Source organism: Lepidochelys kempii, chromosome 7 (genome assembly GCF_965140285.1).
Source record: "Lepidochelys kempii isolate rLepKem1 chromosome 7, rLepKem1.hap1, whole genome shotgun sequence".
NCBI lineage: Eukaryota > Metazoa > Chordata > Testudines > Cheloniidae > Lepidochelys > Lepidochelys kempii.
In genome coordinates this window covers 26596253-26617447 of record NC_136386.1, presented here as the reverse complement: position 1 = coordinate 26617447, position 21195 = coordinate 26596253, and the positions used below count along the sequence as shown (strand labels likewise).

The 21195-nt window shown below is 39.1% G+C and overlaps 1 protein-coding gene across 9 annotated transcripts in view; it reads right to left on the bottom strand.

The window, feature by feature from the left end:
- The window catches only part of ERC2 (ELKS/RAB6-interacting/CAST family member 2), an 833583-nt gene that overhangs the window by 359732 nt on the left and 452656 nt on the right, over nt 1–21195 (bottom strand). The window contains exon 16 of one of the 9 annotated variants that reach the window (XM_078853614.1): nt 19968–20062. The exons of the other annotated variants lie outside the window; for them this stretch is intronic. Coding sequence (XP_078709740.1) covers nt 20015–20062 — 48 coding nt within the window. The 3' untranslated portion in view covers nt 19968–20014. Of the gene's footprint in view, nt 1–19967; nt 20063–21195 lie in introns of those variants that run through there. 9 annotated transcript variants of the gene reach the window in all.

Below are 21195 nucleotides of genomic sequence, written 5' to 3'. Positions count from 1 at the left end.
CAGTATGCATCCGATGAAGTGAGCTGTAGCTCACAAAAGCTATGCTCAAATAAATTGGTTAGTCTCTAAGGTGCCACAAGTACTCCTTTTCTTTTTGCGAATACAGACTAACATGGCTGTTACTCTGAAACCTAACTCAGAGGGGAGCATTGTGGCAGAGAGACTGAGAACCTTGCACAGCCAAGGAACGTGCAGCTTTGCACAGACAGAAAGCATGTGTATAATTACACATAGAGCATGCAGCATTACAGAGTAACACTACAGTGAAGAACAGAGGGAGGGTGTGCAGAATTACACATACAGAACATGGAGAATTGAATGAACAATGTGCAAAACTGCTGTCCCTCTTAAGTTTCCTTCTGCATCCCTTCTTCTGCACGTACCACACAGCTGGTATTCCAAATTAAGATCTCCTCTCTGGGGTCTGATTTATAGATCATTTCAAGCAAACGTATTTAGCTCTTCACCCTTGCTTCTTGGCTTCCCCAGCTCCTTTCTGGCCCGTCCTCAGGGCTTCATGGTTACCCCTAATATAAGGATTTGGACCTTCTCCAGGACCTTCTGCTAATCTTTTTGCTGGACTCCTGCCCCAGCTCCGTATGCACACGGAGCTCTTCTCATCCCATTCTGGCACCCTGGCCACAACTTTTCTACTAGCTGCTGTGGAGTGATCCACACCAGATTTCTCCAAGTCTCCAGTTTTCATCAAATTGCATTTAAGATACTTTTGATAGAATCCTCACAGGAACTCATCTGACTCCCTAAACAACATGACTCTTCACAGTGATGTGGTCCCTCCAGTCAGGTGCTTCACCTGTCCCACCTGGGAGAATTACAGAACCAACAAATCCCTCTCTAAGACTTAAAGGATGGAGGGCCATAATAGACATCTTGGGGTGCACGCACACGCGCAATAGAACCCACAACCTGTTACGCCACTTTATAAAATATAACAGAGAATTGCATTCAAGCAGTACAATTCTGTGGGGGGAGGGGCTAAAACTACAGAAAATACATCATTCTTCATTAAGTTCTATACGTTTTTATAGAATATTCATAGAACACGACTACATTTCTGTAGAATCCTTTTGGCTTCATTCTTATTTCATTCTATAGGACTCTCTCATAGGGGGTTATGATTAGCTTCTAGCTCTTAGTGGAACAATATTGAATAACAACCACCATTTATATAATTTATCTATTTATATTTATATATAAGCTTTTCATCCTGATGTTTCGCCTACTGCATTTCAGATTTTGTGGGTGAGTGATTCCTATATACAACGGAAATGGAACCTCTTTGGGTTGAACATGGTAAATATCTTCACTAGCAATATTAAACAAGTTTTTATATGGGTAAGTGAAAAACAATTTCTACTATTTTAACTTAAAGGGAAATTGAAATATTAAGTCCCAGTCTGGACAAATTGAAATAAAATCCAGATACTCCATGAAATTCATTGAGACTTCATTAGGACAATCATTTTTTACTTGTAAGGCATTCAGATACCATGGTGAGAGTGGCGGTCTGAAATCCTAAAACAGGCAGATTCACAACAGAAATTTTTAGACAGAATACATTCAGCAAGGCAGAATTTGGTTAGGACACTGGTAATACCATTGCATATTGCTCAAAAAAATCATGGAATCTTTAATCACCATGAATCAGCAGGATTGAAGTGTTGTATAAAAATAGAAGCATGTGAAAATAGAGGATCATACTATCAGTAATTGACTTGCAACCTTCAAGCCTTTTCTCCAGGAACAGAATGTCTCTGATGAACAGAGCAACAGCAATCTCGAAAATTCTTCACACTTTGGGAGCTCCTACACAAGTTGGAGGTGCAGATCCAAGCGTGAGATGATATTACAACTTTCCTTTTGGAGTGTCAAGGTTCCTCCCCCACTCTGAACTCTAGGGTACAGATGTGGGGACCTGCATGAAAACCTCCTAAGCTTACTTTTACCAGCTTAGGTTAAAACTTCCCCAAGGTACAAATTAATTTTATCCTTTGTCCTTGGAATATCCACTGCCACCACCAAACTCTAACTGGGTTTACTGGGAAACGTAGTTTGGACACATCTTTCCCCCCAAAATCCTCCCAACCCTTGCACCCCACTTCCTGGGAAAGGTTTGGTAAAAATCCTCACCAATTTGCATAGGTGACCACAGACCCAAACCCTTGGATCTGAGAACAATGAAAAAGCATTCAGTTTTCTTACAAGAAGACTTCTAATAGAAATAGAAGTAAATATAAGTAAAGAAATCACCTCTGTAAAATCACGATGGTAGATATCTTACAGGGTAATTAGATTCAAAACACAGAGATCCCTCTAGGTAAAGCCTTAAGTTACAAAAAAGACACACAGACAGAAATAAGAAAAGGAGTACTTGTGGCACCTTAGAGACTAACCAATTTATTTGAGCATGAGCTTTCGTGAGCTACAGCTCACTTCAGCATCCGATGAAGTGAGCTGTAGCTCACAAAAGCTCATGCTCAGATAAATTGGTTAGTCTCTAAGGTGCCACAAGTACTCCTTTTCTTTTTGTGAATACAGACTAACACGGCTGTTACTCTGAAACCTGTCATTATGCAAGGCACTGCATTTAGCCGTATGGAGTGGAAATCTATCAACTGCATGAAAAAACTTGTACAGATACAGACAGACATCATCTTCCTTTCCAAATGCAAACAGATGGACATCGTACCAAAAGGACTGAAGGTAAAAAATCCATTACAATCTACATACCACACAGACTATGCTGACAGCTTGTGCCACACGCTCTCAAAGAAACTGCGGAATCACCTGATCAACATCCTCTACAGCAAACAGGGAAAGATTAAGAATGAGCTCTCAAAAATGGATACTCTCATAAAAAACCAACCTTCCACACAAACTTCCTCATGGCTGGATTTTACTAAAACTAGACAAGCCATTTACAACGCACACTTTGCTTCTCTACAAAAGAAAAAGGACACTAAACTTCCTAAACTACTACATGCTACAAGGGGCCACAGCAATGGTTCCCTCAACCCACCTAGCAATATTGTTAACCTATCCAACTATAATCTCAGCCCAGCAGAAGCAGCTGTTCTATCTCGGGGCCTTTCCTTCTGCCCCTCCACCCCCACGAACATGATACAGTTCTGTGGTGACCTAGAATCCTATTTTCGACGTCTCCGACTCAAGGAATATTTCCAAAATACCTCTGAACAACATACTAATCCACAGAGACCTCCCTACCAACACTACAGAAAGAGGGATCCTAGGTGGACTCCTCCTGAAGGTCGAAACAGCAGACTGGACTTCTACATAGAGTGCTTCCGCCGATGTGCACGGGCTGAAATTGTGGAAAAGCAGCATCACTTGCCCCATAACCTCAGCCGTGCAGAACACAATGCCATCCACAGCCTCAGAAACAACTCTGACATCATAATCAAAAAGGCTGACAAAGGAGGTGCTGTTGTCATCATGAATAGGTCGGAATATGAACAAGAGGCTGCTCGGCAGCTATCCAACACGAGTTTCTACAAGCCATTACCCTATGATCCCACTGAGAGTTACCAAAAGCAACTACAGCATTTGCTCAAGAAACTTCCTGAGAAAGCACAAGATCAAATCCGCACAGACACACCCCTGGAACCCCGACCTGGGATATTCTATCTACTACCCAAGATCCATAAACCTGGAAATCCTGGGCGCCCCATCATCTCAGGCATTGGCACCCTGACAGCAGGATTGTCTGGCTATGTAGACTCCCTCCTCAGGCCCTACGCTACCAGCACTCCCAGCTACCTTCGAGACACCACTGACTTCCTAAGGAAACTTCAATCCATCGGTGATCTTCCTGATAACACCATCCTGGCCACTATGGATGTAGAAGCCCTCTACACCAACATTCCACACAAAGATGGACTACAAGCCGTCAGGAACACTATCCCCGATAATGTCACGGCTAACCTGGTGGCCGAACTTTGTGACTTTGTGCTTACCCATAACTATTTCACATTTGGGGACAATGTATACCTTCAGATCAGCAGCACTGCTATGGGTACCCGCATGGCCCCACAGTATGCCAACATTTTTATGGCTGATTTAGAACAACGCTTCCTCAGCTCTCGTCCCCTAAAGCCCCTACTCTACTTGCGCTATATTGATGACATCTTCATCATCTGGACCCATGGAAAAGAAGCCCTTGAGGAATTCCACCATGATTTCAACAATTTCCATCCCACCACCAACCTCAGCCTGGTCCAGTCCACACAAGAGATCCACTTCCTGGACACTACAGTGCTAATAAACAATGGTCACATAAACACCACCCTATACCGGAAACCTACTGACCGCTATTCCTACCTGCATGCCTCCAGCTTTCACCCTGACCACACCACACGATCCATCGTCTACAACCAAGCTCTGCGATACAACCGCATTTGCTCCAACCCCTCAGACAGAGACAAACACCTACAAAATCTCTATCAAGCATTCTTACAACTACAATACCCACCTGCGGAAGTGAAGAAACAGATTGATAGAGCCAGAAGAGTTCCCAGAAGTTACCTACTACAGGACAGGCCTAACAAAGAAAATAACAGAACACCACTAGCCGTCACCTTCAGCCCCCAACTAAAACCCGTCCAACGCATTATTAAGGATCTACAACTATCCTGAAGGATGACCAAGACTCTCAAAAATCTTGGGAGACAGGCCAGTCCTTGCCTATAGACAGCCCCCCAACCTGAAGCAAATACTCACCAGCAACCACATACCACACAACACTTTTAAATAATTAGTTATTTAAAAGTGTCATCTCTCTCTCTCTTTTCACAAAATATAGATGAACATTTCCTAATGATGAAGCCTAAAAAATTCTTAGGCATTGTCTACAATAAATAAAATACACATGTATTAACTGAACAATTTTAAAAACAAAAAAGTGTTTCCCATCCATCTCAAGGCAGTTAATTCCTAAATCTGATTCGGTTAATGCTTAAATTATAAGTACTGTATCAGGTGGGCTGTTTGGCCTGCAAATTAGCTCCAGTACATACTACTTGCTACTGTAAATGAAATTTGTTGAGCACCTGATATGAAAAGCCACATTAACATGTTTTAAGGGATCTGACCCTCAAATGTTCAGTGGAGAACTGTAAAATCATATACTTTCATCCACAGAATGTCAATGAAAATAGAAACTATTAATCCCGGACCACAAGCTGAATGTACTTTACCACCATTTGATGGCTTAGTTAGAAGAATGCCACAGGTTGCTGAAATTAGGGATAGTGTGTTAACAACATGTAAATAAGGTGCAATGACCAGCAGGTTTTACAGATATTAAAATATTTTTCTTCATATATTTCCAGTAAGGAGCACCATTTATATAAAATCCTTGGGTCTGAGGCTAGTCTAAATATAATATACTTGTAGGGGAAATAACATTTGCTTCATTTAGACCTCAAGCACTGCTGATTGCAGAACAAGACTGGAATGTGCAGATAATTATCTTTGAGGCTAGTCAACTGCTATAAGTCCTTCATAATATCATCTTTAAGATCAAGCCAAGACATTCCAGTCTGAACCAAGGTTTATTTATTAAAGGATTTAGCACTTTTAGATCCCATATTGCCTGGAAGACCACCAATTTCTATTTCCAAATATCCAATTTCTCCAGTTTCTTGGTACATGCACAAGACCTTCAAAATCACTTCATGCATACACCTACTCCCACCCCTAAAATTCCTTTCCCTCTGTGAGGAGAATTCCATTGAAAACTCCTCCACAAAGTAAAATCTCCACAGAGACTTGTGGAAGATTTGACTGGTTCATAAAATCTCAATCATTTAAACACTAACAGGGGGAAAAAATCACAGGAAACAAACACAAAACATAGCTGGATGGTAGTAATTTAAAGAGACATGAACCATAGGGACTGCTTGCCTCCTTTACTGGTTCATGATAGGTAGAATTCACCCAAATACAGAAGGCCTCTGCAACCACTTAAACCTCAGCTGAAGGGGCAAATCCTACCTACCCTTCCTGAGTATGGAAGATCCCTCTTCCAGTGGAGCCAACCTGTGCAGTAACACCACAGAAGGGGAAGGGATTAGTAAAGGCTGTATAGGTGCAGCAGAATTCCTAGTGGGACATCCAAGTTTAAGATGCAGAGCTGGGCTGTAAGTGTCAAACTACACAACATTTTTATACACATTAATAGGACACAGAAGTATGGACATTTATTTCTTGGTTTGATCTCTTGCTGTTTGTCCAGATGCATCTTTGTCTTGTACTGGATATAACCTGTTAGTGATTTGGTGTTAGTTGTATTTGTTAACATGTGGACCAGTGGACTTCTTACGTGATGATCAGGTAGTAGGGATACTGTGATATCTACTGATTATTTGTTGTGCTTTATATATTAAAATGTTGCACTGGGACAGAATTGTGGATACTGAGGTACCTTATTTATCTTTGCATGTTTAACTCTTTTTAAAAAAATCTTGATTAAAAAGTAGAAACAGATACAATTGTTACCCATAATTAGAGCTCCACAGTCCTCGGATTGCAATAAATTGACATTGTGAAGAGATTATCATTTTGGAATTGGTACTACTATTTTTTTAAAGTTCACTGTACAATAACAAAGGCAATGGCTTACAATATACCATCTGTTCTGTAAATGCAAGTGATAGTGGAATATTAAAGAAGCTTTATGTACAGGCACAGAAGATAAATACATGTCTTCCTACAGAAAATAGAGCTGGTTAACAGAAAACTAAATATTCACACTATGAACCTATTTCAGAGTAATAGCCGTGTTAGTCTGTATTCGCAAAAAGAAAAAGAAATAGAGACTTGGAGTGGCTAAGTCATTATGCAAGGTAGCCTGTTTCCTCTTGTTTTTTCCTCCCCCCCTCCCCCCCAGATGTTCTGGTTTAACTTGGATTTTAACTTGACGAGTGGTCAGTTTGGATGAGCTATTACCAGCAGGAGAGTGAGTTTGTGTGTGTATGGGGGTGGGGGGGATGTGAGAAAACCTGGATTTGTGCAGGAAATAGCCCAACTTGATTGTCATGCACATTGTGTAAAGAGTTGTCACTTTGGATGGGCTATCACCAGCAGGAGAGTGAATTTGTGTGGGGGGGTGGAGGGTGAGAAAACCTGGATTTGTGCTGGAAATGGCCCACCTGATGATCACTTTAGATAAGCTATTACCAGCAGGACAGTGGGGTGGGAATAGATATTGTTTCATATTCTCTGTGTATATATAAAGCCTGCTGCAGTTTCCACGATATGCATCTGAGGAAGTGAGCTGTAGCTCACGAAAGCTTATGCTCTAATAAATTGGTTAGTCTCTAAGGTGCCACAAGTACTCCTTTACTATGAACCTAGTTATCCAAACTTCCTCACTGTATCTAATGAACTGGTAACCTGTCTTCCTGTCTCACAATGACTCTTAATTATACAAACTCCCAATTATCCAGAAAAATTTAGACAATCTGTTTGAATAACTGGCATCCTACTGTGCTGCATTAAAAATATGTATAGTGTGACCGAAGCTATATCTTAACATTAATGTAATATTATGCGATACTCCACCCTCAGGGAGGAATGAGATAAGCCACTTCAAAAGAGTAACTCTTGTTTGTATAAACCCACCCACAGTGATACATGTCAATATTTAATTAGTTTATTATTTGGTATGGTTATAATGGTGCAAAGGTATTTCACAAAAGTATATGATCTTAAATTACCCCTGACTACAGGAAAAAGAAAATAAAAAAGACCAGTATCTACTTCTCCAGGATATGTCTTTATCAGAGTTGTCACATTCATTTCTCTCCTTTACTTTAGTTAGTAGACAAGCTGCCAACAAGAGACCCAGGAAGATATAAGATTTCCAAGTGTGAATCCTGGTAAGTTTTCCTGCATATAGGAAAGAAGATTCAGCCCTTTATTCCACAAAGGTTTTTGGAGGGCAACAAAATCAGTTAAGCTAGGTCAGGAAAGAAAAGCAGTTTATACCCTTTGAACTCGTGGGACACATTCTGCTATCATTTATCTTTTTTGACTTCGGCAGGGTTGAACCAGTGAAACTGAAAGCAGAATTTGGCTTGCTATCATTAATTTTCCAATCTGCATGTAAAATTCACTTACGAAACAAAAATAGTGATCATGCTAATCTTTCTTAACACAGACCTGAAGAAAAATATCACAGGTGGGCCCATGCAAACTATAACAACTAGAATTTGAAAATTGTGAGGAAACAAAGCAAAGAGAAGAATACTGCTGTTCTTATCATAGAGAACTAAACATGCCTCTCCAGGAGAAAGATATGTAAAGCATTCAGTTTCTTAGTGATGTTTGGTTTTATGTGTATAAATTATGTGCACAAATACTCAATGCTGGTATAACCAGAACCACAGATATCATGCAACCAAAAGGGGGTGGAGGGGAGAACCAGGAAGTATAGGAAATTCATAGATACATAGAATATCAGAGTTGGAAGGGACCTCAGGAGATCATCTAGTCCAACCCCCTGCTCAAAGCAGGACCAATCCCCAATTTTGCCCCAGAACCCCCTAAATGGCTCCCTCAAGGATTGAACTCACAACTCTGGGTTTAGTAGGCCAATGCTCAAACCACTGAGCGATCCCTCCCCCCAATGTGGATATATGATACATTAGGCAGATAAATAAAACTAGAAAATTTATTTGAAACACTCAGTTGTGCACATTTTTACAAAAGCAAAAACAAAAACAAATGATGTTGACTCAAGCATGAAAACTGTCAGGAATCTGCCATTAGGTCTCCTATAGTTTACTCTATTTTTCTCCTCCAGACGTTGCCAGTGGGAGGTTTTATAGGATAATGATATACTGAGAAACTTATGACAAGCATGTCCAAACAATGTAAAACATATTTTTCACAACACGGTAAACTCTGATAACTTTAAAGCCATGGAGCCAAGGGTAGTTTGACGAATAATTATAACAGAATTGTTAACCTGAAAAACCTGTTTAAGGTATTTAAGTATTCTTGATTTTTTTCCAGAAAATACTTTTACTGCAGAAAGTAACTTTTATAAAACAGAGTAGAATGAACTATTAAAAATGATTGGTCGTAAAAGTATTTAAAAGAAATGTGTTTTATAGCTTGATGAGAGAAAGAATAATAGACAAATACCATAACTAGCATCAATTAGTAGCTTTTCTATCATGTTCAGCAGAAAAAACAAGGATTGAGTGGGCATGGAGCTTGCTCTACCCTCTCACTCAGAGAAGTTTTCCCTTCTAAGTCACACTTAATGTACACTGTGGTGAAATAAGAGAGTGTACTTCTAAGGCTGCTGCTGCTCATGCTAAATTTATAGTATAGATGGAGATCTCGTCAGTCTTCAATTCTATCAATCCAGCATCTTTTTCTTTACAAACACCACATTTACTTGAGAAATAAAAAATCTTGAAAAGCCCATTTTAAATATTAAAATAACCTAGTACATGCTTTAAAAAATAAAAGACCAATACAGCAGAGCAGAAAAAAAAGTATTGTAAGTGTAAAAAGTATTGTAAGTGTAAAAAGTTGGGCTTTTTTATAGTTTATTGAAAACACAAAATATTTCTAAGAATTTTCAGCCTCTCATAATTCAAATCCTGGCCCAATGAGCCCCTTCACCCTGGAGCCAGCCAGAGCTACACAGAATAGGAGGGTTTTGTAGACTCAAATGCCGAAACAAATCCTAAGATTCCTCTATTTTGGTGTGAAATACTTCTGAGGCTAACCAATTCTTTCACAAGGCCAGGGCAGAGTCTAAGTTTTAGCCACTACCTAAGTACTGGAAGTTGATGTGAAGAGAATACTGAGCATGTACATTGTCTCCCAGAAATTCACTTGTAGAGGTGAGGAGGTTCCTCCCTGCCTGATGTGCCAGAGAGACAGATAAATAGGCCACAGGGACCAAGACATGGATTTCCAAGCAGAGATATGTAATTAAGCTGTCAGCATGCAGCAAAATCCAAGAAACTGGCCTTCATGGTGGGAGAGGACATGGTCTTCCCTCTTAGCAACCTTACATTGGCTGCCCAGCTACTACTTTTCTTTCTTTAAATTTGGAAACCCATCCATGTCTTTTGATGCCTATCCAGTAGGACCCTCACCAGGAGAGGGGTGACATGGGTATGTGTTCAGATGGCCACAGAGAGGAAAAATCTCATCTGCAGAGCTTTACCCACTCCCAGACAGCTGCCTGGGTTACAATCACACAACCATGTCAACCACTCTTCCTCATGATGCTCATCTGTCCTCAGGAATTGGTAGGCAGTTGGGGAGCCAGGTTTTGCAGCAGGCTAACATACTGAGCAAGCTGCTTTTAAAGTAACGTCAGGATTTGGCCCTAGATGAGTAAATTAAGTATATTTTTAAGCTACTGTTTTCAGATACAGCAGTGAGAGCATAACACAAATTCCTAATGCATCATTCATATTTTAATCTGTAAATTCTCTAAAGTCTGTTGTTACTGAAGTCCTACCTTAAATACATATTGACTAATCTATGGTTTCATACATCAAGTGGACTATTTTTCACATACAGACTTAAATCTGGCTTTAAAATTGTAGGATGAATTGTAAAAACAGCTTAAAGTTATGATTGGCTGATAAAGTGAAACTGTACTCCAGTTCACTTGGATTACTGTACAGCTGCAAGATATAAATTCTGTGTGAGAAACAGTACATTTTTTAATGCTCTTTGAATTATCATGTTTTTGTTAAATGAAAGACAACTGGTTTCATATGCAGGTAAAGAAATATTGGCATAGGGAGTGTTATTTGATTTTAACTGAGTCATGTTGCCAGAATGCATGAAACAGCTGCTTAAGTTGAGTATCTGCCTGAGGCTACAACTAACTTTCCCTCATCCCCATACCACCTGACTGCTCTAAAGTTACTGGATATTAGTAGGTATCAAACCCCAGTGGGATCTTTAACTACCATGATGATGAAGTGCATTCCACACTACCCTAAACAACATCTTGACACTTCCCATAGACATGCATTTTACAGTATGGGATAGGACATTATTTCCCACCCATCCCCTCTTTTTTTTTTTTTTTTTTTTTTTTTTGCTTGTTTACTTGTTTTTAAGGAATTTCACAAATAAAGAATATCACAGACATACAAAATGGCAAGGCTTAATTGAAGGTGTGTGACACTGAACTTTATTTATTTCACTCTCTTCAATACATCTATTCCATTTCATCTATGTGCTTTTATTATATTTAGTGACAAAATATGCAACAAAATGTCCAGACAAAACCACCCAGACTAGAAAAATACTTGCCCCAAATATTTTCAGTAACAATAAACTTCTCCTTCTAATAATGCCAAATTTCTCAACTCACTCCCATGAGAAAAGGTGAGATTTGCACTATGTCGCAATGATTAACAAATTCAGACTTTTTTCAAACCAGAAGGGGGAAAAGGTTCATAGGTTTAACATATTTAAAACATTAAATTGATTAGAAGCTAGCTAACTGCTAGGTTTCAAAATGTAATTGTAAACAGGGAATCATCCTCAAGCAGGTGTGTTTCTAGTGGGGTCCCAGTGGGATCTGTTCTTGGCCTTATGCTATTTAATATTTTTATCAATGGTCTGGAAGAAAAAAGCAGATCACTGATAAAGTTTGCAGATGACACAAAAATTAGAGGAGTGGTAAATAGTGAAGATGATAAGCACTCATACAGAGTTATGTGGATTGCTTGGTAAACTGGGCACAATTATGCGTGCATAATTAATAACGTGCATTTTAATACAGCTAAATGTAAAGGATACCACCTAGGAACAAAGAACACAGTTTATCATTAGAGGATGGGAGACAATCCTGGGAAGCAGTGACTCTGAAAAAGATGTGCAGTTCTTGGTACATAATCATCTGAACAGAAGAACTAATGCAATCCTGGGATGCATAAGCAGGGGACTCTCATGTAGGAGTAGAGAGGTTATTTTACCGTTCTATTTGGCATTGGAAGTAGAGAGGTTATTTTACCATTCTATTTGGCACTGCTGGAACACTGTGTTCTGTTAACAGTGAGAGTAACTAACGACTGGAACAATTTACCAAGAGTCGTGGTGGATTTTCCATCTCAGACAATTTTTAAATCAAGAGTGTAAGTTTTTCTAAAAAATTTGTTCTAGGAATTATTTTGGGGAAGTTCTATGGCCTGTGTTATACAGGACGTCAGATTCAAATATCACAATGACCTTCTCTGGCCCCAGAATTTAGGAATCATTCCTCATGGAAAATGCCCCGCCAACAACTCACTCTCTTTATAGCAGGGGACTAATCGCCTAAGCACCCTCACTGAGTACAGCTACAATATATAGTGTCTCTCACATCCCAGATCACAAACCACTTAGAGCTACAGAGCTCAAAACCAACACCCAAAACTCTACTCAGATGCCACTGTAATTTATGCAGTCTGGTATAGTGTGCTCTCTGTGTAAAACATTACATAATAAGCAGGCAGGCATATTCTGCAGTAACTTCAGGTTCAGAATGTTAGCCACAAATAGGATCATTTAGAACTCACTAATGAGGCCTACTATCAGGTGATGAAGTCTTGGGCAACTGTGACAAGGTCCAGATCTGGGAAGAAAGTCATAATCATTTTGTCACATACTGATGAAATCACACCTGGCCAGAACTGCTACAGTACATGATCAGCAAAGGGTTTATAAGAGTAGAAGCAAAAGTTTACATGTCATTCTTCTGCCTCTACACTTCTGCATACAGTAAGGAAAAGTACATTACATCCAACGGTTTATCATAGCAACTGGAAAAAGCATAGCAAAGATGCTAGACTGCTGCATGAAAATAAAATAAGTACTTAGGAAAGAACAAAATATACCAGACATTGGAAAGGCTCACAATGGTTATGGAGGGCAAAATGTTTAGCACTGAAAAACGAGATGCCCCAACCTGACAGAAACCAGAAGCTTGTGAACTGCCCACTAAACTCAAAGAGAAGGTCACGTATTTCCTACTCCCACGCTTTGGGAATCCTTCACTGTTCAATAGACAGCTTTGCAAACATCTCAAGTTGTTCATAGGGATGTACTTTAGTTGCTTAAGTACAGCTGTATGTATGGCTAGATAAGAGGAACAGATAGAAAGACTTAGGCTCCTGATGTAATAAGGCAGCAGTTCTCAACTAGGGGTTCAGGACCCCTGGGGGGCTGTGAACAGGTTCCAAGGGGGTCGCCAAGCAAGGCCAGCATTAGACTCACTGGGGCCCAGGGCAGAAAGCTGAAGCCCCACCTCACAGGCTGAAGCCTGGGGCCCTGAGCCCCACCACCCAGGGCTGAAGCTGAAAACTGAGCAACTTAGCTTTGTGGGGGCCACCTGCAGAGTGGGACCCTGGGCAATTGCCCTGCTTGCTACTCCCTAACGCCAGCCCTGGCTTTTATATGCAGGAAAACAGTTGTGGCGGCACAGGTGGGCTGTGGAATTTTTATTGCATGTTGGGGAGGCCTCAGAAAGAAAAAGGTTAAGAACCCCTGCAGTAAGGCACCCCATAGTACAGTCTTGTGTAAATCACAGCATGCAGCACTGCAACACAGCATTCTTGCCATGACAAAACTGCATGTTAAAATGCATACACATTGTGTCATTACCTATATAGTAACTGTGGATAATTAAAGAAACTGTAAGTGTCATAGCCACATTAACACTGCAGCAAACCCATAGGTCTTAAAATACCACCTTACAATTCACATGGCCCATGAAACCTGACACACTGTAGCTGCCCTTTTGGATTATTTCCTGAGACAACGATAGTCCCAATGGGTTGGATTAGGGGCCTTGATTTCTGAAGCTTATTCTGGGTTTTTACAAGCCAGTAGTGACTTACACACTGAAGTTGTTTACATGTTCAGTATGTGCTGTTGTAGAATGGTGGAAAAGTCAAAGAAATCCCTATGACTCAGTGGAATTATTCTCCAGGTACAGCAGGTTAAGACTTTTGTTTAGATTTAAAAGTAAAAACATCTCTATAGAATAGATTTATTTCACAGCCTCTTGAAGGAACCCAAACATAATATTTCTAGCTTTTTTCCCCCAGTTCCAGAGATTGCAAAACCTTCCCTTATGTATTTCTTTAGCGTTGAAGTAACTATAGAATTGGTTGATGGCTGGTATGCCAAAGTATATAATTCAAGATCTTACTACTAGTCTATAAAGCCCTTTAAAACCAAGGACCTAAATAACTGAACAACCACCCCTGGCACTATGTCCCTGCCCAGCAGTTAGAGTAGGCCAGGCTTCATCTGTATAGTAATTGCTAGTCTGTAACTGTGCTCAGAGATTGCCCACAAACAATTCTAAAAATCAGGGCCCAAATGTTAAAAATGAATGCCCTCAGTTCTGTGTTAAAACATTTTTCAACTACCGTGTGACACTACAATTTGAGACACTAGAAATTCTTGTGCTGTGTATTTTACCCCATTACCACCCAGTAGTCTCATTCATTACCAGTCCTGATTCTTCTTATCGGCTCTTGCTTTTGTCTGACAATTACACTGTTTTTTCCCCCACTGTCAATTAACTTTGTGACATATTAACAGGAGAAACCTTTCACCCACACATGCAGCTTCACAAGAGCTTAACTGTAGGGTCTGTACTCTACTGCTCCTTCCAGGAAAGGATGCTGGAAAGGAGACCGGGTAAGTGATCCATGCCCACCTATTCAGCAGCCTGAATGGACATAACAGGGAGAACAATTTGCTCTGTCCTATTGATGGAGACTGTGCAGTCTCCATGTAAATGGAAAAGCCTGGGAGATTGTGGCTGGGTGAGCTCCCTGGTGTTCCTTTGTGGGGCACCATGACCCCCCACACACACCATCATGCAGCGCTGTGGCAGAGATATCACAATTTAGCCTTTTGCCCTGACACCCTGTGATATATTTTTAGGTAAAAGATACACAAACATCATTTCTGACACCACTGAAATGCAGTCACTTCTGGGGTGAATGCAAAGCACTAACATCACCTACTAATACGGCAAAGCTTTTTAGGCTAAGAAGCAAAAACTTACATGGTATCAAATTAAAACTAAAGAGGGAATTTAGGAAGGTAGTATGGACAATAATTACTGGAGTTTTATTTGATCAGTACACCAAGATTAGCATTCCTACCCTTCAGTAAAGTGGCAAGGGATCCTAAATGATGACATGTAGTCTTCATGCCACATCTCAAAGACGGCCCACTCAGCAACTTAGCGCCACTAAAAAAAGATCTGGGACGCTACCTGAATACTGACTTGGAGGGAAATTATCAGTGACTCAAAATCAGCACTACCTTCTTCAGCTCACCTAGATATCGTGTGCAGATCTACATCAAAGTACTCACCCTGCTTAGTTTATGAAATGTAATAGGGAAACAGCACAGGAAAATGCAATCAAGAGAAGAAAAGAGCTGGAGGCATATAAACAACAATTCTACTAGAAATGTTAAAAAAATTACTTGCATGCTCTACTGCATTCATAGTGCCAAATACGGTACGTATCAACACATAATGAAAATAATAATAATTTTTTACCAAAACATATACTGAGTCCAAGAGGAAGCATTGTCTGCAGTCACACACCAATTGATTTCCAACAAAAAAATACTGCACCTCATATTTGTAAATGTTTTTAATTCTAGCTCAGTCTTATTCTTAAGAGTCTGAAGTTTAAACTAAGATTTTTAAAAATAACAGGTAGTAACCTAAAGCAAGAACAACAATTAAAAGAACATTTCAGGGGTGTCAATCCTGATACAAAACTATAAAAGGATGTAAGATAAGGCTAATATTCTGTCTTTATGTTAAGGAACTGTATGTGACAGGATTCACAAGGTTGCATTCCTTATTTAGAATACTCTATTATTCTACACTAAAACAATGGTCCAAAATATCGAAGTAACATGTTTGTCGTATTACTACTGTAGGATACTGGAATGGTTCTTTTAAGCAATGGGTAAGCATTTGTAAGGTATATGCTGAAAAACTAAGGCACAAAAGGGAGAGTTAAGAGCAAATAATAGTGAACATTGCTTGCTTTTTTCAGTTTCAACCACAGCTTTAGCATTACTGAAACATCAGTGTTTTGCACACTCAGATTGGACACAAAGGTATTTAAGTCCTGGCACTTAGAAACAAGAAGTCCAATTTTCAAAGGTGCTGAGTACTTACAGCTCCCATTGGCTTCAGAAGGATTCAGCACATCTGAAATTACTTTTCATGGAAGTAGGTTTCCTTTTTGCATACAGACATGCATCTGTTGTTCCTAAAGTCACTTTTCATACTGTATAGATTTCCTCCTTTCTGTAAATCTATATTAAATCCTTTCTTCATGTTTTGCTAGACAAACTACCCTTGAGAGTTGTCCTCATTCTAAATTCTTTCATTGTCAGTCATAAAATAATTCAGTATTTCAAAGTGAGCATAGAGGAGGCAGCAGGAGGCAGTCATTGCTACAAGAGACATAAGATTTTCATATAAAACACCTGTAAGGCTGGGAGGGACAGCACAGTCAATCAGAAGAACTGGAGATAAGCACCTTCTAAGTAGGGTTGCACTATTAAAAAAAAATTCATGAAAAGGTACTCAAAATAAAGTTGCAAAAAGAAAAGGAGTACTTGTGGCACCTTAGAGACTAACCAATTTATTTGAGCATGAGCTTTCGTGAGCTACAGCTCACTTCATTGGAAGCTCATGCTCAAATAAATTGGTTAGTCTCTAAGGTGCCACAAGTACTCCTTTTCTTTTTGCGAATACAGACTAACACGGCTGTTACTCTGAAACCTGAAAATAAAGTTGGGAAATCATCAGTGAAGACTGCTTGGAAAATTACTTTTGTTACTGGGCATGCAACAATTCCCATGCTGGAGTCCTACTTTATTAAATCCAAATTAAACTTGAAATAAAGTCTTTCCCTTTGGATTTAGGGGTCACACAGCCCTCCTGCTTGGGGCCTGTGTTTCTCTGGGAGCTCCTCTCCATTAGGAAAACTCCTCACTCTGCAAGTACCTTCCTGCCACTGAGCCCCAATGGACTTTTATCAGGCTCAGGTGTTCTTTATTCAAGCATGAGATAGGCATGTTCTATGTTAATTAGCTTGTCACAGGTGGCCCTGGACTCCGTTAAAGGAGCCCAGCAACCCTGTGACACCTTTCCACTTAACTTCTAGTTGATAAATACATTAAAATATTACAAAATTAACTTTTCAAAATGAATCTTAACTTCAGTCCATCTGTGCTGTAATATTTGGCTAAGGTTGCATGTTAAATTTTCACCACTCTAATTCAAAAATTGCTTGGCTGATCCGCTTCAGACCTTAAACAGTCTGACAGCATGAGCTTAACCAGGAGAATTTTTAGGCCAAAAGGAGGCTTAATGTATAATTACTTTTGCAACCTTAAAAATGGAACCATGAACTTAGCTCTATAATACAGACAGTAGTAAGTTTTTTTACTTGAGCATGTGATTTAAAAAGAAATAAAATTTGTGGGGGACAGCTTGATGGACTAAGAGAACTTCCCAAATCCCGTAAGGTATGTGTACTATTTACCAGATGTATAACAGTTGATGTGCATATCTGGACTGTGGATTTGAAAGGCACTTTCAGGCTCCCAGTTTCAGGAGTTCCAAATAACGAGTAGCTTGTATCCTTAGCTATACAGCCATGACTATGTCTCAACAGAAAATACATAACCAGAATTTGAGAGAGACTTATTAACAAGTGTTAGAAGTTCAGTCTAGCAGTCTATTTCTATTTAGATGTGTCAGTTACATCATTTCTTATTCTAAAGCTATATCAAGAGGGTTACGTTTAACCTTGCGAGAGATACCAGAAAAAAATATTGCAAAAGATACGCACATCTTATGGCTTTTGTCTGAAATTCAGAAATACAGGTAGATATTTGACATGTTTGAAAATGTGCTATGCACTTGAAATAATTAAGGTAAAAGCAAATACAGACAAAACTGAAGAGCTTTTACTTTTGTAGCCCAGTTACCCATGCAAAAAATGATTTTACTGAGTATATACATCCCTATACCCTCACAATTAGAAACACAGATCTCAGCCATGGAAAAATGAAAAGAAAAAAAGAAAGAGGGAAACTATTATCATAATTAGAGCTATGTAAAACTTGGATGTTATGCTTTGCAGGGGTTCATTCAAACCTGTTCTTTGGCTTTGGCTCACATCCCAAATGTTGCTTTGACTTTTGGGCTCAATGGAAGCCAAAAGCTCTAAATGAAATTTGGCCAAAGTCAACATATTTTTACAGGTTTGGGGTCAAAACCGTACAAACCCACCAAGTTCCTCCTACAACTATAAATCAGCTCAGGTTTGCCAAAAAGTTTGTAAGCTGTTTGGCATACCAAGCTTGAGCTTCATTATCATAGTTTGATAAAATGTTACTCAAATCCATCCTCCATTTCTGTGTGCAGTCTCCTCCCTTTCTCCAAAAGTATTAAGGCCCAGTGCTGTAAAGTGCTGAGCATCCTCACCTTCCACTGAGTTCAGGGTCACTGAAGGCATTCGGTACCTTTCGTGAGACACTCTGCATCTTGTAGTATTGGGTTTATAGTGAATAGTTAGGCATTTGGGAGTGCAACACAGAAACACATTTCACTTTTATTCCTGGTAATAATGATTAAAGTTACATAAATAGCTGTAGCATATTATCAGAGAGACAAACTGTATCTGGAGGCACCTTCAACCAACATTTGCAATAGGGCAATATAGTTTGAAATATGCATACACTTTTGTAAGCAACATTTGAAAAAGCAAATTCATACTTTATGTCAAAAGGCGTATACGGGGGCGGGGGGCACAAAGAGAAAAAAAATAGGTCCTTATTTAATTTTTCAGCCTTGTATGAATGTTCATCAACAGGTACTCCACCCTACCCCAAAAAAGCACCCCAAACCTGATTAAAGAATTAGAAAACATGCCTTATACTGATGGACTTATGGGGCTCAATCTATTTAGTTTAACACAGAGGAAATTAAGAGGATGACTTGATTACAGTCTTTAAGCATGTATATGGGGAACAAACATTTAATGATGAGCTCTTCAATTTAACTGAAAAAGGTATAAAACTATCTAATGGCTCAAAGCTGAAGATAGACAAATTGAGAATGGAAATAAAATGTACATTTTAAACAGTGAGAGTGATCAAGCATTGAAACAATTTACCAAGGGTTACAGTGATTCTCCCATTGCTGAATTTTTAAATCAAGATTGGATGTTTTCATAAAATATATGCTTTAGCAATAATTTTGGGGAATTCTATTGCCTGTGTTATACAGGAGATCAGATGTGATGATCATGATGGTTCCTTTTGGCCTTGGAATCTGGACCTATGAAAAGGAGTCAACAATGCAACGCAGTTGTGAAAAAGGCTAACATCATTCTGGGGTGTATTAATAGGATGGCATTTGTATAACAGAGTCCCACTGTACTCAGCACTGGTCAGGCCTCAGCTGCAGTACTGTGACCAAGTCTGTAGTAATATCAGGAAATATGTCGACAAATTGGAGAAAGTCCAATGATAAAAGGTTTAGAAAACCTGACCTATGAGGAAAGGTTAAAAAAAACTGGCCATGTTTAGCCTTGAGAAAAGACAACTGAAGGGGATCTAATAATAGTCTTTATATATGTTAAAGGCAGTTACAAAGAGGACCTCAATCAATTGTTCTTTGTGTCCATTGAAGGTAGAACAAGAATTAATGGGCTTAATCTGCAGCAGGGAGATTTAGGTTAACTATTAGGAAAAACTTGCTAACTGTAAGGGTAGTTAAGCTCAGGAATAGGTTTCCAAGGCAGGTCGTGAAATGCTCATCATTGGAGGTTTTTAAGAACAACTTGGACAAAAACCAGTCAGGGATTGTCTAGGTTTACCTGGTCCTGCCTTTATGGAGGGGTCTGACCTTGATGTCTTCTCGAGGACCCTTCCAGTCCTACATTTGTATGATTCTAGGATTCTTCACCTTCTCTATTTGTTCATACTTCAAATAATAAAACAGAAGGAGAGCATTCATTCCAGAGAAAATAACAAATTAACAATGCTTTCAAACCCCCACTTGTTTTTGTATTGAAAGTACACCTACACGATTCATACAAGAGGTAAATATGGACTGTAAAAAATATACCTGAGTACGTAAAAGTGCACATATTCAGAATATAGGCACTAGACTGACTAAATTTCTTTCAAGTCCTCATACTCAAACTGCTGGTGATTTTCTTTTACCTATAAATGTTCACCCAATCGTAAGCATCTCAACTTACAGTAAAAATAATAAAATGTATTGTGGCATTCTAATAATTGGAAAGAGACATTCAAGCCTAATCCTTTTTAATATTGGTTCATTTAAAATGTATTTCACATTTACTAAGTTTTCCTTAAAAACACAAATGCTATTGTTACATTGTGCCTGTTATTCAAACGAAAGATTTGGCACAGTTGTTTTATTACTTAAAAACTAGTTTGGGGAACAATAAACGTAACAGAAGCCATCATCATAGAGGATATACAAAAAACCCAGACCATTCAGAACATGGCTAGAAGAGATAGGTTTTTGCTTGTAACAACAATATATTTGGGTTAGAAGACAGATGTTCACAGTGCACATGTGGTTTACCTGTGAAGGGAAATTTTATACATGTGCCCAAAACCACAGGGTAGTTATAGTTTTAAGCCTGTAATAGGAGCAAGAAAAAAATGTCTGTAAGATGAGTAAATGTGTAAACCCATCACTAAATCAGGTTAAGAGAAGAGCATTTCATTTAAAAATTGGGACCTTTATGATAAGGTTCAGGTATTCAGCAAACATTTAAGAATATTGTTCAACTGTGAGCATTTTAGAAACTGCGGTTTGCTAATTTCTCATAAGGTTCCTTTCACAAGGAAGAAGTGCAACCAAAACAAAAACAAATCTGCTGTAATGATACAGGGAAGCTGTGTGCTTCATTTTCAACAAGTATAATTGACTTTGACAGCACACCAGTAATTTAATGCACTAAAATCAACACTATATACCTCAACCATCTGGGCATGAAGAGGGCAAACCTGCACCTATATATGAACTTTGACAATGGAAGCATTTTCAAAAATCTAAGAAACCTCATTAAAGAGAGGCAG